The following is a 14,399-nucleotide window of genomic DNA, read 5'->3' on the forward strand; positions in this document are numbered from 1 at the left end:
TCACTCCAATTTAGATGTAAGAATGTTGTGGGGAACTGTATCAAAGTTTGTCTAGAAGCCCAGGTAGATGACATCCATAGGTTTTCCCTTGTCCATTCATGCAGCCACTCCATTGTAGAGGCCATGAGATTACCCAGGCACGATTTGCCCTTAAAAAGTTCTTGAAAATATATGGTGATATATTCAGAAACTTTTTGGTTCTAAAAAGAAGAATTCTATTGCAAGCATTATGGAGATGCTGCTAAGTTTAACCTCTCAGTTAGAAGTGACTTTTCTGTAGCTATCATCAAGAAAAGTATTTTTTGTTACGACATGTTTTTTTTTTATAATTCCTGGCAACTCTTTCTGAAGAAGTTAATTCATAGAGGTTGCAATGTCTGGCTAACATAAACAGCAGTCCATTGCTCTGAAAGAAGCATCCCTCTTTAAGGAATGATTTTTTTTTAATGGTATTATTAAAGATGGCAGCCCGAAATACTAGATAGCACTCAATAATACACAATTCTTTTGAAGTAACCAAAGGCAGAAGAGTAGTCAAGTCGTTTAATAAGCACATGTTTCTCATGAGAAGTAGTCTCATAAATAATGATTCCTTAAGAAGTCAAGTGATTGTTTGTCTTCTAGCTCTGCAGACTTCTGATTTTGAGCTTGACATGTGCGCGTGGCAATTAGATCAGGCAGCTGAACCTGCTATGTGGGCACGACTGCAAGCCAGACACAAGATTGCCTCCTGTTCCTTCCTGAAAGATTGGAGCAACAATACTGAAGGTGGGAAATGTAAGTTAATGCACAATTACTAGCTGTCATGAAGAATGTGGTGCTTTTAGGACAAGGCAGTGACCCAACATAGAAACAGAACAAGAACATGAAAAGTAATTGTATGTATTTTGTACTTAAATTAGCTTTTGCTTTGACTATTTAAAAAGGGCAGTGTGAACATGTGCTGGTAAAACATGGGAGATTTTAATGTAAGAATTCCTATATAAGCTAAAAATTTGTTTACTTTTCAGTTAATTCTTTGTATGAGATCTATGCAAGAATTTAGTGAAATTAAATCTACCTAAACCATACACAACTTGTGTGTGTTTTTTCTGTTCCGTTTTGGCTCTGACACTTGACAGTTTCACTTGTGTAGTACTACTGTGTTTAAGCCTACAGTCAGGAATTTCATTTTATACCTTTAATTAGGGGACCTGTAGAGAAAAAAATATTATTACTCTTAAAAATAATAAAATTAATCTAGTTGCAATTTTCAGAAGTAAAGAACAGCACTTGTTTTTGAAGTCACTGTGTACTGCTTGCCTATGGGTTTATGGGATGTGTTTTTGAAAGCTTAATGGATATAGATGTCTAAGTGCTATAATGTGAAATGGAATCACCTTGCCAGCTAAGCTTTTGGATTGTCTACAGAGACTGCCTTCAAAGCGGTTAAGTAGCACTAGTTGTAATAGTATAATTTGTGACGTACTTTTGAACAACTGATAACGTTGAGATTACTGCTTGAACTCTGAGCCCACAGAAATGGAGTACATCTCATTGATAGTAGCAGTGTGAATGCTTAGATATTTTTTTCACTTTAGAAAGACTTTTAAGGTAAATTTAAGCATGTATTTCAACATGTTCAGTAACTGTAAGTCAAATTGTAATGGATTAGCAAACAAAAGTGCTTGAGTGTATACACTCTAAGATGAATTTTTGGATGTTAACATCTATGTACAACAGAGAGCATATAGACTAGTAAAGTAGATTTTTTTTTATCATCTTAAAAAAAAAAGTCGCAGTACCTTTCAGTTTCCATTGGGATATCTAACAAAAATGACACATTCCAGTTGATTTTATTTTAAACACCTCAATGAAAAGTATCAGTGCCATACCTTAACGTGATACCTCAAGGGCTAGTAATGGATATGAATTTCTAGGTATGGCAATATTGTCTTAACAGAAAATATACTGAAATTCTGTAAGTGGCTTTTACAGGACCAGGTCACAAGCAACGTCTATTGAAAAAGAACTAATTTTGAAATACATGTTGTATAGGTGCTTGTGCATTCTTGTATAAATATGCACAGGTAGCTGAGTAGGCTGAACATATGGCACAAACAACTGCTTGCGGACATTCCCTGTACTTCCATATCATAAAAGAAAAAAGAATATTTGAGAAGAAATCAGTGTCAAAACACACAGAATTTAATTCATCATTTACATTGGAAAGTATTGAAAAGTCTGAACTATGATTGCTCATCTCTCAATACATTCAGTATTTCTATTAATGGAGATTTGTTGAGGCATAAATGAAGAGTTGAATACTAAGTAAAATTCTGAAAACTAAAGGAATGGTATGCAAACTGCAGAAATGTCATGCTTGAGGCCTCAAACTTGCAATGCAAATAGAGCTTGACTAAGCTTTAGTTTCTGATTTTGATAAAAGCTTTCACTACTATAAATAGAAGAGAGGTAAGAAACTAAATTATAAAGCAGAGGTCTAGACAATTATATTTATAAAGAAAGGATTGCTTATAGGCTTTGAATAATCCTCCTTTCTTGGTATTCTTAAATGTAATAAAATACATTATGTCCTTGGCAGACATTGTTCTTTCGTTGCTTCTTTTCTCCAGTGTTGTATCATAAGTATTTCTGTATAACTCTTACTCTTAATTTATTCAGTGTCAAAAGTTCTTAGAAATGTTTTGTATTCCTCTGCAATACCATTCATAAAATACTTTGGTTTTGTTTTCTTTATTTATATTTCCAGCATGCTATGTGGTTTCCATAGTTCATTCTTCTTTCATTGGGTTAATCTAGTTTCCTACATCTGATGTAACACTTTAATAAGAAATTAATGAAACTAATTATCTGCATGATAAAAATCAAGATTAGGAGATCAAAAAAGAAACAAAAGGAAGTGCTATGGCTTTTAACCTTACATTTCAGATAACTGATGATAAAAAATATCGAAGTTTAAACATGGAAAAGACAGTCAAACCATTAGATTATGTGATACTATTTCATTACTCTTTTGTTTCTTTTTCTACAAGATTTCATCCAAGACTTACGAGTTCATGAAAATTTACCTTTGCAGAGTAGAAACAATAGCAGTTCAGATTTGATATTGTCTTTCTTTAAAATGGTTGAGTGAGAAGGTTGCAGGGGATTGTTTCAGAGACTGAACAGTTCTCTGCTGCAGAAAAGAACTTGCCAGGAAAGGAGAGGTCCCATCCTGTGGCTCAGTTCTAACTGAAGGCTCAATTGTTACTCTAAAATTGGTAGCATAGATTCAAAGTATTTGCAGTTTGTGGAACAACAACAAACAAAACCAAACAACCTCTCTCCCCCGTCCCCAACAGACAAACAAAAACCACACTGGGATTAAAGCAGGAGGACTGTGAAAATAATTGAGTCAGAAAATAGTTAAGATGGAGCCAAGCAGCTAAAGATTTATAGGCTTTGAGTTTTTAGTGTAGCAGGATACAGGCAGGTTCACTGACTCATCTCATTTCTACGAAGGCACTGGGCCACCTCAACAATAAGTTGTAAGCTCTGCTTCTAGTTGGGCTCCATTGCAGTCAGGAGCTGACCTTTCTGCAAAACTCCAAGATTTTGCTTATCGCAGATGAAATTCTTCTTAAAAACTGAAAGAAACAAGACTGTCTATTTAGCAGCTGATTAAGCAGCCATGTGGGGAAAATAAAAGGCTTTATGGAAAGATATTAAAGGCTGCATTCTTTATCCTGGCAAGGATCCCATCATCTCTCACCAGAAACACACACATCTCCATGGCTCAATAGCCCGACTATCACATTGGCAGGAATGAAGTGGTTTTTCTAGGATTCCTGTTCTACCTCTAAAAACATGGTGAAGTTTGGCACTTCAGAAACAGAAAGTCATGAAAATTCAAGAGAACAAGATATAAAGAAGGTCAGAGTATAAACACAGTAATATGCTATGCAGTGTATTGCACTAAGGGAAATTCAGACCTTAGAGAAGAGCAAAGTTTGTAAGAAATTAAAGAAAAACCTTCCTAATATCATTAATATTTAGAAAGCTACTCAATAGCCGTTGGATAAAGGTAATTAAAAAAAATATTCCTTGGAAAAGGGGAAACAAATAAGTACTTTAGTATAGTTTATTGCCTGTCCAGTTAAACTGTCAGTTCTATTTTTACAGGCTATAGAGAAGAGGGGAAAAAATAAAAATAGAAAACCTGTATTTCCAGGACAGGAGTTCCTAGAGTTTTCATTTCTGAAAGTAGGCTTCAATTTGTTTCAGAAGCATTCACAATACTTGTGTAAAATGCATGCCCTAAAGAGCAGTCAGTATCCCTTGTGGACACATTAACATTCTGGATGTTTCATAGAACTTCTGTTTCTCTAGTGCTGTTCACTTGCTTTCATATCTAAAAATCTTGCCAGCTTCTCTTTGGTCTGTTTTTAAAAATTCAGGAACTTAAATAGAAAGAGAACAAATAATTTTAATTATCATTAGACTCAGAAAATAAAATTGTTTGGTTTTATAATGACATCAGAGAATTCTGAAGGTAGACAAAGAACTGATAGTGTCAGTTCTAATGTTGGTGAATATTTCTCTGATGCAGAAGACAGTAGCAACAGAAGTATAGATGATTTGTTGACCTTTGCAAACATAATGCTGGGTTAAACCTGTAATATTTCCTTATATCAAGGTAGCTGCTGTAATATGAAATTGCAAACCTAATTCCAATGAAATTGCAGCCATGTATTTCAGCGTAACCACAAAGAGTAAAATAGCAACAAAAGGAAAAGAATGTGGTCTCTTATAAAAATTAAACACTTTCCTTGTGAAATGACTCTTTCTCCCTTCAGCTTCAAGTAAACTGTGTTACATCTGCAGTTGAGATAAGTCGTATTTAGAGGCATGAACACAGAAAGTGGACTTAAGACCTTTAATCAGTCCCTGTTTATTACTATAATAGGTGCTTCAGAAGGCAGAAAAATATTCTGTGACAAGGAGAAGACCTGATATATTTGATAAAAAGTATTTAACCTTTTTATTTCCGACAAATAAAAGACACTGTTGAGGAGATGGAGTACTTTTATAGATCTCTATAGGAATGCTTTGCAAGGGGCAGTAGGTCAAGAAGAGCACAAATTGCTTTTCTGCTTCAGATGGGAAGACAATATGTTTCCAACATTTTCTTGCAGAAATTCTGGCTGAGAAGTAAAGACCTTGATTACATGGTAGAGATGCTACTACCTCCTGTAGCAGTAAGGCGGAATACTTCCCCCCCTTCCTTTTTTTTCTTTTTTTGAAAAGTCTACAGAAGTATTACTATAAAAATGTATTCCCTGGAAACCATAGTGGAAAAATAAAATCCAGTTTCCAAATATATTTGCAATTAAGTCTTCAATGGTTGTAAATGTAAGGAGGCCGACCCGAATGTGGGACTGCTTGCTTACAGCTTTTAAGCTGCAAAGATAACTTCAAGATACTGTCAAATGATGTAATTCCTGGTTGCTGGAATTATCTGTGAGTCAAATGAAGATACATAGCTAGCTTTTTAATCAAAAACACTTATGTGACATGAAAGTATCATAATCAGCATGACAATCATATTCCATTGTTTGGTTTGGTCTATGGTTTAATATACAGGAAAACAATCCTTATTTCCAAAGACCAAGAAAAATATATGTTTTGTTAAAAAATGCACTTTTTTTTTTTGTTTGTTTTTCCCAGGCCATTTTGAGTGGTTAGAAGCTAATGACAATGCATTATATAAAAGTGCTTATCTTAACAGCTCCATGTGTCATTGTTCCAGCAAGAATTGCCGTTTTCAGTTTCATTACTCCATGGCAGATAGCAGCGTTCTCAAAGTGGTACTGTTTACTAATCAGGTAAGAAGAAATATGCATTCATTTTGAAAGGGTAAAGATATGGCAGCCCAGGTGTTACCAGCCAAAACAGATGAAATATGCCTGCTAGCACATGCCTATCCCCTAAGACAGCTTGTGTAATAAAGTAACTTTGTATCATTTCACTGATCTATGCAATTGTAAATTCTGGATATTGGCCTCTCAGCTAATCATAAAACCTGGGTATTGCCCATCTTAGCTATAAACTAATTTGACGGGTGGATGTTTTGCAATAAGACTTTAAGGACAAACCCTAGCTGTTACAGAATTAAACAATTTGGGGATTTCAAGAGAAAAATCCATAGTAGCAGCTTTTCTAGCCTCCCTCCCATTCTTGAAATGGGAAAATAAGTGGCAGGAAGGCTTAAGCTGTGCTTTTCTCTCTGGTGATACAGAAAAAAAGGAGAGTTGCTGGCTTAGAATGTCTGGAAAGCTCTCTTGTTTAGCCACCTGGCTCACACAACTGGATCACTGCAATGGATGGCTAGAAATCATAGGCAAGGTAGGAGAGGAATTGGGGGTAGCCCTGTATGTTACGGAGTGTTTTGATTGTCTAGAGCTTAATGATGGTTTGTGATAGGTCCTGCATTTAGATCACAATAACCCTGTGCAACGCTACAGGCTCAGAGAAGAATTTCTGGAAAGCTGTCCGGTGAAAAATAATCTGGTGGTGTTGGTCAACAGCCAGCTGAACATGAGCCAGCAGTGCATCCAGGTGGCCAAAAAGGCCAACAACATCCTGGGTTGTATCAGAAATAGTGTGGCCAGCAGGATGAGGGAAGTTATCATACTTGGTGCTAGTGAAGCTGGACCTTGAATCCTGTGTTCAGTGTTGTGCCACTCACTACGAGAAAGACATTGAGGTGTTGGAGAGAGTGCAGAGAATGGTGATGAAGCTGATGAGGGGGGTGGAGCACAAGCCTTATGAGGATTGGCTGAGGGAACTGGGGTTGTTTAAGCTGGAGAAAAGGAGGCTGAGGGGAGACCTTACTGCTGTCTACAACTACCTGAAAGGTCTGTTCTCCCAAGTAGTGAGTGAGAGGACAAGAAGAAATGGCCTGAAGTTGCACCAGGGTAAGTCTAAGTTGGATAGTAGGAAAAATTTCTTCATGGAAAGGTTGTGAGGCATTGCAACAAGTTGCCCAAAGAAGTCACCAGAAGTTGCTGGAGTCACCACCCCTGGAGGTGTTTAAAAGACGTGTAGATGTGGTGCTTAGGGATGTGGTTTAGTGGTAGACTTGACAGTGCTAGGTTAACATTTGAACTCCCTGATTTTAAAGGTCTTCTCCTGCCTAAATGAATCTATTATTCTATAATTTGCTTTCCCTGTGTTTTCAAGAATAATTTTTCTATTCCTCAACTTCTATTAGTAGGTAAAATAGCCATGTCAAACCGAAACACAAATGCCATTTGAGCAATTATAACTATTTCCATGTTTCTTACCTCTCTTGCTTTGTGGGGGCTTTCTGCTGTTGGAATGTTCCCTTTCGAAAGACGTGTTTAATAATTTAATATTGATGCTATTGTACTGCTACTTAATGAAAAAATGAGCAGTACAGCTTGTCCCATTAAGGTAATGGTTCTCATATCTTGATGCTGGACTTGAATTATTTTCACCCAACAATACAAGTATTTAAAAAGAGAAATCCACTTCATTTACAAAGATAAGGTGCTTAAAAAACCTGAAGTGTAACACTATCAAGGGGTCTAAGTATAGGAGCAGACAATGGAAACATCTTATTTCTACTACTGTGTCTGCAAGTATTCATGAAAACAGGTCTTGCTCATTTTTTGTTATAAGAATACTATTTTCAGTGGTTCATCTACGTAGTATCAATGGATCCAATTTAATAATTTTGTTTCCCTAAAAACAGATCAAATCATGTGAGTCAAAAACATGAGAAAACTGGCATTTGAACTCATAGAAATGAGAGCCTAAATTCAATTAATTGATTCTCAGTTCCTTACATACGCATTAGAATAACATTTTTGGCAGTTATTACATCAGTTCTGTCTATTCTGTTTCCACAGCTTATCTTAGCTGTTTTGATGAATTTTTCCTTCAGTCAGAAGTGTATTTTTTGCATGTACACTTGTTTAAAGCTGCTATGAGTTAATCATACTGCAAAATTGGCCAGAAAAACCTTCAGAAACATAAGTTTCTGCTGGTAACTTCAAAACAAAAATCCTACAGACTCATATTTAAGACTTTCCAAACAAAAATGAAGTTGAGGGGGTAGCTTTTACTCATTTTGCTTCTTAATCATTAGGTTGCTTATGAAAAGCAAATGAATCTTCAAAACTAACCATATGCTGAGAAACAGAAGTGAGACCCAAGTGATGGCTCTGATCCTAGAAGAAAAACAAATCTGGTCTCCTAGAGGCTATTATTCAAAATAACTGCTCAATTGCATGGTCCGGTACAATGCAGTTTCCCTCCACCCCTTTTACCATTTTTAATGGTCAGAACCTCTTATGTCTGAATAACTCCTGCTGTTTCCCAGTACTGACAAGCCTGATGCAGAGAGTGAATTGTATTTCTTGTACAGTTCTCAGTACAGGTCTTAGAAGACAAGCACCATGGAAGTTGCAGATATATCCCTAGCCTTCCTTACGCTTTAAACAGAGAGGTCAGAGATGAGTGGACATATTTTCTAATATAGACATTATGACATCAGTTGGAAGAAATGGAATTTAAATTTCACTTGAGTATGAAGAAGGAAAGGGAAAATGTACTCTCTTGGTCAACAGTAACCTGTTGTTGTCTTATATTTAACTTGCAGTCCACAATGATCTTCAGAACTTTTCCTGTTTTATTGATGGCTGAGCAACGTCACTCTTCATTCAATATTACTGCATTTGATAATTTGATTTTTCTTTCCTAACTGTGATTCATATGTCTTTGAACTTTGTGTCATTGGTTTGAATTTTTTTTTTTTTTTTTTTTGTATACTGAGGTGATTTTAAATTCTAATGATGTCTTGTAATTCCTCCCAATTTAGTATTATTCACATTTTTTAAAAATTTATTTTTCATTCCACTATCCAAAGAGTTAGTCAGCACAGTAATTATGTCGTGTCCTGGAACAGAGCTATGCAGAGCCCTATTATCATTTTATTTTAGTTTGGTAAAAAACTATTGACACATCTTCTTTTAAATAAGGTCACACTACTTTTTGTACTCCCATTTTACAGTGATTATATCTGCACAAAATCTCCTCCATTTGCTTGAAGAATATGCTATGTGATTACGTTCAAACCTTAATAAAGTAATGTAGTTTCTACTTTTTCAAGTTTGTTTACCATGAAAAAATACACTGGCTAAACATGACTTGCTTTTCATCAGAAGCAGCTAATGTAAGTTTCTCATGTCCTAATTCTCTAGCTGCTTACAAGATTATTCTTAGCAATTTGTTCCAGTGTCGTATGAGCTGTCAACTTTCAGCTGACTAGCTATAATTGCATAGTTTATATTTTTCCCTGAATTGTGATACATATAGTTTGTCATCCCAGTTCTCTACACATTCTCCTCAGGTTCTTCAAGTTAGTTGTTGATGATAAATTATCCCTTCTATTATGTAACCTTTACTTAAATCTTCCTGGTTCTCTTCCAGTGTCGGTACTTCTGCCTTAGATATATATTTGTAACATTATTCCTGTCCATGTTTGCATTCACATTTTCCATTAACTGTCTTATTAACAGAAAATATTAACAATATTAGCTGTCTGATAAATTATAAACTTTTCTGTGAGAACTGGAACCAAGGAACATAATGTTGTCTTCAGTCAGTCTTTCGCTATTCACTATTTGCTCATTCCTCCCATTAAGTAACGGGTTCTTACTTCATCCTTTTATCTTCTAAATCTTTATATCTTGTATGGCTTACAAAACAGATGGAAATTAAACTATAAAAGATAATTTCAACTGATGTCTATATATGCAAGCATTTTTGTACCCTAATGCACAAAATTTCTGTAAGTTTTCAGAAACACTTGCAAAAACTATGCATGCACACTCCTCTGCAAAGTTAAAGGTGATCCATTAATCACCTCTGAAATGAGAGAAGCAGGAACAAAATGATGAGTGCAGTTGCACAGCAGTGAATGTAACTGTAGAGTAATGTCAAAAATAAAACAAAAAAAAAAAGATTGAGTTTTATAAATTGAGTTGATAAAAATAAGTCATGATTGCCTATTCCATCCTTCATTTCTGAGTAGCATTATCTGAAAAAAAAAAAACCCAAACCAAACACTGCTGGAAAAAGAAACAGTTCTTGTCTACTTTAGCTTTACAAAAATTGTTTATAGGTAGTAATATACCACAATAAAGAGAACAGAGTGAAGGTATTTTGAGCAACCATTCTTCTATGTCACCAAAATATATCTAGAGGGAAAGTACTGGAAAAGCAATACATTCAACATTTTAAAAGAAGGCCAGATATGTGCGGAATGTGCGAGAGGGTTAACACATTTGTACCAAAGAGGTGGAAGAATCTGACAAACAGGATGAATAATAAAAACTTTTTGCATCTCTGTTGATTTACAGCTCTCAGTGTAAAAACAGCCCTAGAAAGTCTGGATAGTGGCATGTGCACAGAAAACTCAAGTTTACTGCCACAAGCTTCTTTTATTAAAATAAATCTGTGAGAAAGATGGTCATGGGGATGGGTATCTAAGCTGTTAATTAAACATGAATAAAATTATAGTATCCAGATACATTCAATCATATAAACAGCAAATATAGAGTGTTTCAAAAAGGTATACAATTATATTTGGAGCATTCATATGTGCATGTGTGGGGGAATACGTTAAATAAAATATTTCTAAAAGCAGACACTTAACCACAGGCTATGAATTTAACCTACTATGCAGTATGGTTTTTAGTAGATTATCCTTTTCTTTGTCTTAGATGTGGCTACTGTGGCTAATAACATTAATAGGTTTTCTTTGGAAGGTGAATTATTTAGCAAATTAAGCCAGTTTATGTAAAATGAAGTGTCCTCAACATTGAAAGACTTTTGCTGAATATCTATCACATGATCAAGTTGACAAATACTTATATCCTTTACTGATGTGGAAACTCACAGCTGGCTCTTATTTCTCAAATGAAGTACATCATGTGGTTTATCCAAATTTGATCTTTTTTGTTATTTAGTGTTTGGAATTAGGTCTTGGCTGTATCTTGCAGTTTTCCAAAACTGATCTTCATATATATGTTTAATAGAGATTTAGTCTTCCAGCTTTGTTAATGTATTGTAACAGTTGAAGCCTTGATAGGAAAAGAGCTTAAGTAATTGGTTACTTGTCACAAATCATATCAGTGTAGTTCTGCTGGCTCAGAACTTTCGGTCTATCAAGCAGTAGACAACATCTTCCTCCTCTTCTTTATATTGCAAGACAGGAAAAAAGATAACTGTCCTTTTTTATAGCAATGATAATATTTCCCATACCTATCACATCCCCCCATACCTTACATCTCCTGTAAGGTAAACTGTTTTCATCCTTTTGATTTCTCTCCATAGAAAAGACTTTCCATTTCTCTTATCCTGATATACATCTTTTTCTGAACTACCTCTAATTCTGTAATATCCTTTGTGGAAAAGTTATGACTAGTACTTTGCACAGTACCCTAAAAGGAATCTCACTCTTGGTTCTTGTAATGGTAAGTCTGTTTGTATGTATAGCCTGCGTTAACTTTTCTTGCATTTTTTTTCTGTCTTCCTGGTTTTGCCTTATTTTGGAGATGATTCTTGAAAAGATTTTATTTAGGATATGAAGTTCACATTATGCTGGCCTCAGCATGTTCCAGTTAGGATCATGACCAGAAACAGAATGAACATTATCTGGTTTTGTCAGATTGTTGAACCAAAAGGGCTTGGAGTGCTTGCATAAAGGGAGCCTTACCAATTTTGAACTCTTGCTGTTAGCCTTAGGAGGTGGAGTGAGAATGGAGATTGAGGTAACTCAGAACATAACTAGGACTTGTTGGGTACTACTACACCTGCTTGTCTTACAAATTAAAAAAAATAAAGTTTTAACACAGTTTATTGGGTAATTTTGACAGACCCCAAATTCAGTTCTAAGAAAAATGAGATCTAATCGTAACACAATATAATATAAGCAATTATTTATTAAAAAGAAACTAATGTAGAGACCATCATGGAAATATATTGTTAAATTCAGAAATAACATGGTTTAATTTACATATTAGTTCACTTTAATTCTACCAAGCTGACCCCTAATAATTATATTATTAGCCTGTTTAATCACAGTAAACATGTCTTGTTTCCCCTCTCTCCCATAGATTTCAGTGCAAAGATTGCAAATGAATATGTGAATCTCTATCTCCTCACATAGAAAAGCTTTGTACACAGTGGTTCTTTAGCTAGGATACTAAAATATTGAGAACAAAAAGTGGCCTTGATAATTTATAGAGATACAAAAATCAGCTTTATAACATCATATTCTACGTTTTACAGGAGGAACGTGTCTTGTGGGAAACCAACATCATGACTAAGAAGGAATGGGTCCAAGTAGATATACAGCTACCAACAGAACTAGAAAAACTGAAGGTATGAATGAAAAATGCACATGCTCAATTTTTGAAGATGCTTTACCTTATTGTTTATAAAGTTTCTAAGAAACTTAAAAAATTGTTAAAAATATATGTTTCTGAAGGTCTTGCTGTTCTTCATTGCAAGTAAAAGTCTAGTTATAGCTCAACAGAACATCTACACAAACATCATGTGTTGAAGCTGCTGGTCTTTAATAACATGCAAGAAAATGAATAGAAATCTCACCATATATTAGTTAGTCACCTGAGTCTATCTTAGGTGTTACCAACTCATTTAGATATAAATGCTATTAAGTGAGATAATGTGAACGATGTTTGTGGGATTTTAGTGAAAAGATGTAAACAAGTAATTGTGAGAGAATATTTTCCCTTTGAATTTTCAGGCACGGAGAAGAACACAAAGATGCAGCTACTTAATTCTTATATGAATTTACAAGTTTCTATTTTTAGTAATTTTACATTTGCATTCTTTTCTTAATTCTGTAAATAACCATCATATCTTATTGTCTCAACAATCAGCTGAAAATGTAATCTCTTCAAGAGGATGAAGACTAAGCCTGCTTCAGGAATTGATGTTCTGACATTCATTAGAATGAATGCATTTCAGCAAGATAGCAGGTTACAAGTTGCCTTTCTCTTCTATGCCCAAAAGGAAAAGTGTGAAGAAATAACCAGATCTGTAGTGAGACTATCTATAGTATCTAAAAATAAGTAAACAAAAGGCAACTGCAATATATATATAGAAATCCAAAACTATGCATTCTGTACAAAATCAGCAAGGATTATTAGTGCTTGGGGAAGGAAAGACACTATCTTTAGTTAAGTGACTATGTAATGTTTTCAGCATAGCGTTCTGCTCTTTGAACTGGTCGAGAACAGGCAGTATTTGAAGTCTTTTGTCATTTTGAAGAGATTGTCTCTAGTGGAAGATAATTATATAGATCATTCTTATTTCTTAGGAAGATGCCATACGTTGTCACTCGAACCAAATTCCCAGGCTTTGGGGAGTGTGTTAGACCCTACTGTTTATGCCCTCAGCCACGTCTCTTCTAGTTTCCTTCTTTTTTGTTGGACACTCTTGTCTATATTTCCTTCCATTGTGCCTCCTGCCTCTTGCACTGAGACTTTCTAAGACTCATGCTCTGGTCGTGTTTCAGCCTGTTAAAACGCACTACTCCATATTTGATTTATGTCTCTAACTCCTGCTCTTGTCTTTCAGTGCTTTCTTTCATTGCAGTCTTAAAGTTTCTGATTAATCCAAGCTTGCTGCCTCCCGTTTGCTGCTTTAGCTCAGGTGAAAGAAACTTGGAGAGCACAAGTGGGGTAATCTCCTTACTTTGAGACCCAGCAGACCTGGGCTCCACAGTGGCTAGGAACAAGAGATGGTCTTCAGGAGCTTAAATGCTTTAAATCAGCTTATGTCAAATCTGGTCAGCTCTAAGGGAGTGCTGTCAGAGAGATAAATGTTCCTGAATTTCTATGTCTATGCCAATAATAGTAAAATAAGCAGGGCCAGGGCACATGCCCAAGGATTGGCATATGATAGCCCATATAGTGAAAACATGAACATGGTCCCTAGCAAGTTTTTCACTCAAGCAAATTGGCCATCTCCCAGTCAGTGTCTGGAACAGTTCAAGGGTTATCAGCAAGCAGGAACCGATCCCACTGCACAGACTGGATGTAGAAAGAGATATCGGTTGTTAAGCTATGCTCTGCCATTTGGTGTCTGAGGACAGTCCCTAGCCCATTTTATTCACGAGTGAGTGTAACCAAAATTTTTTCTCTTGGGCATCTGCAAAATTATGTTATGAAGATACTTCAGAGCAGAAGATGGAGTCTTTAGTATATTACATTTCAGGTCACCGTTCTAAAGCACTGAGGCATTGCAATTTTTAGCCAAATAGTTATGATATTGGGATTTTTTTCTTTAAAATGGGCTTT

General features: G+C 35.4%; 1 protein-coding gene across 1 annotated transcript in view; it reads left to right on the forward strand.

Moving 5' to 3' along the window:
* MALRD1 (MAM and LDL receptor class A domain containing 1) overlaps window positions 1–14,399 on the forward strand; it is a gene marked incomplete at both ends in the record, with an annotated part of 293,532 nt that overhangs the window by 61,061 nt on the left and 218,072 nt on the right. Inside the window, 3 exons of the mRNA XM_082044615.1 lie at window positions 625–768; window positions 5,710–5,867; window positions 12,364–12,456. Of these exons, the coding sequence (XP_081900741.1) occupies window positions 625–768; window positions 5,710–5,867; window positions 12,364–12,456 (395 nt within the window). The remainder of the gene's footprint in view (window positions 1–624; window positions 769–5,709; window positions 5,868–12,363; window positions 12,457–14,399) is intronic.

Source organism: Streptopelia decaocto (genome assembly GCF_964273445.1).
Source record: "Streptopelia decaocto genome assembly, chromosome: 2".
Classification (NCBI taxonomy): Eukaryota; Metazoa; Chordata; class Aves; order Columbiformes; family Columbidae; genus Streptopelia; species Streptopelia decaocto.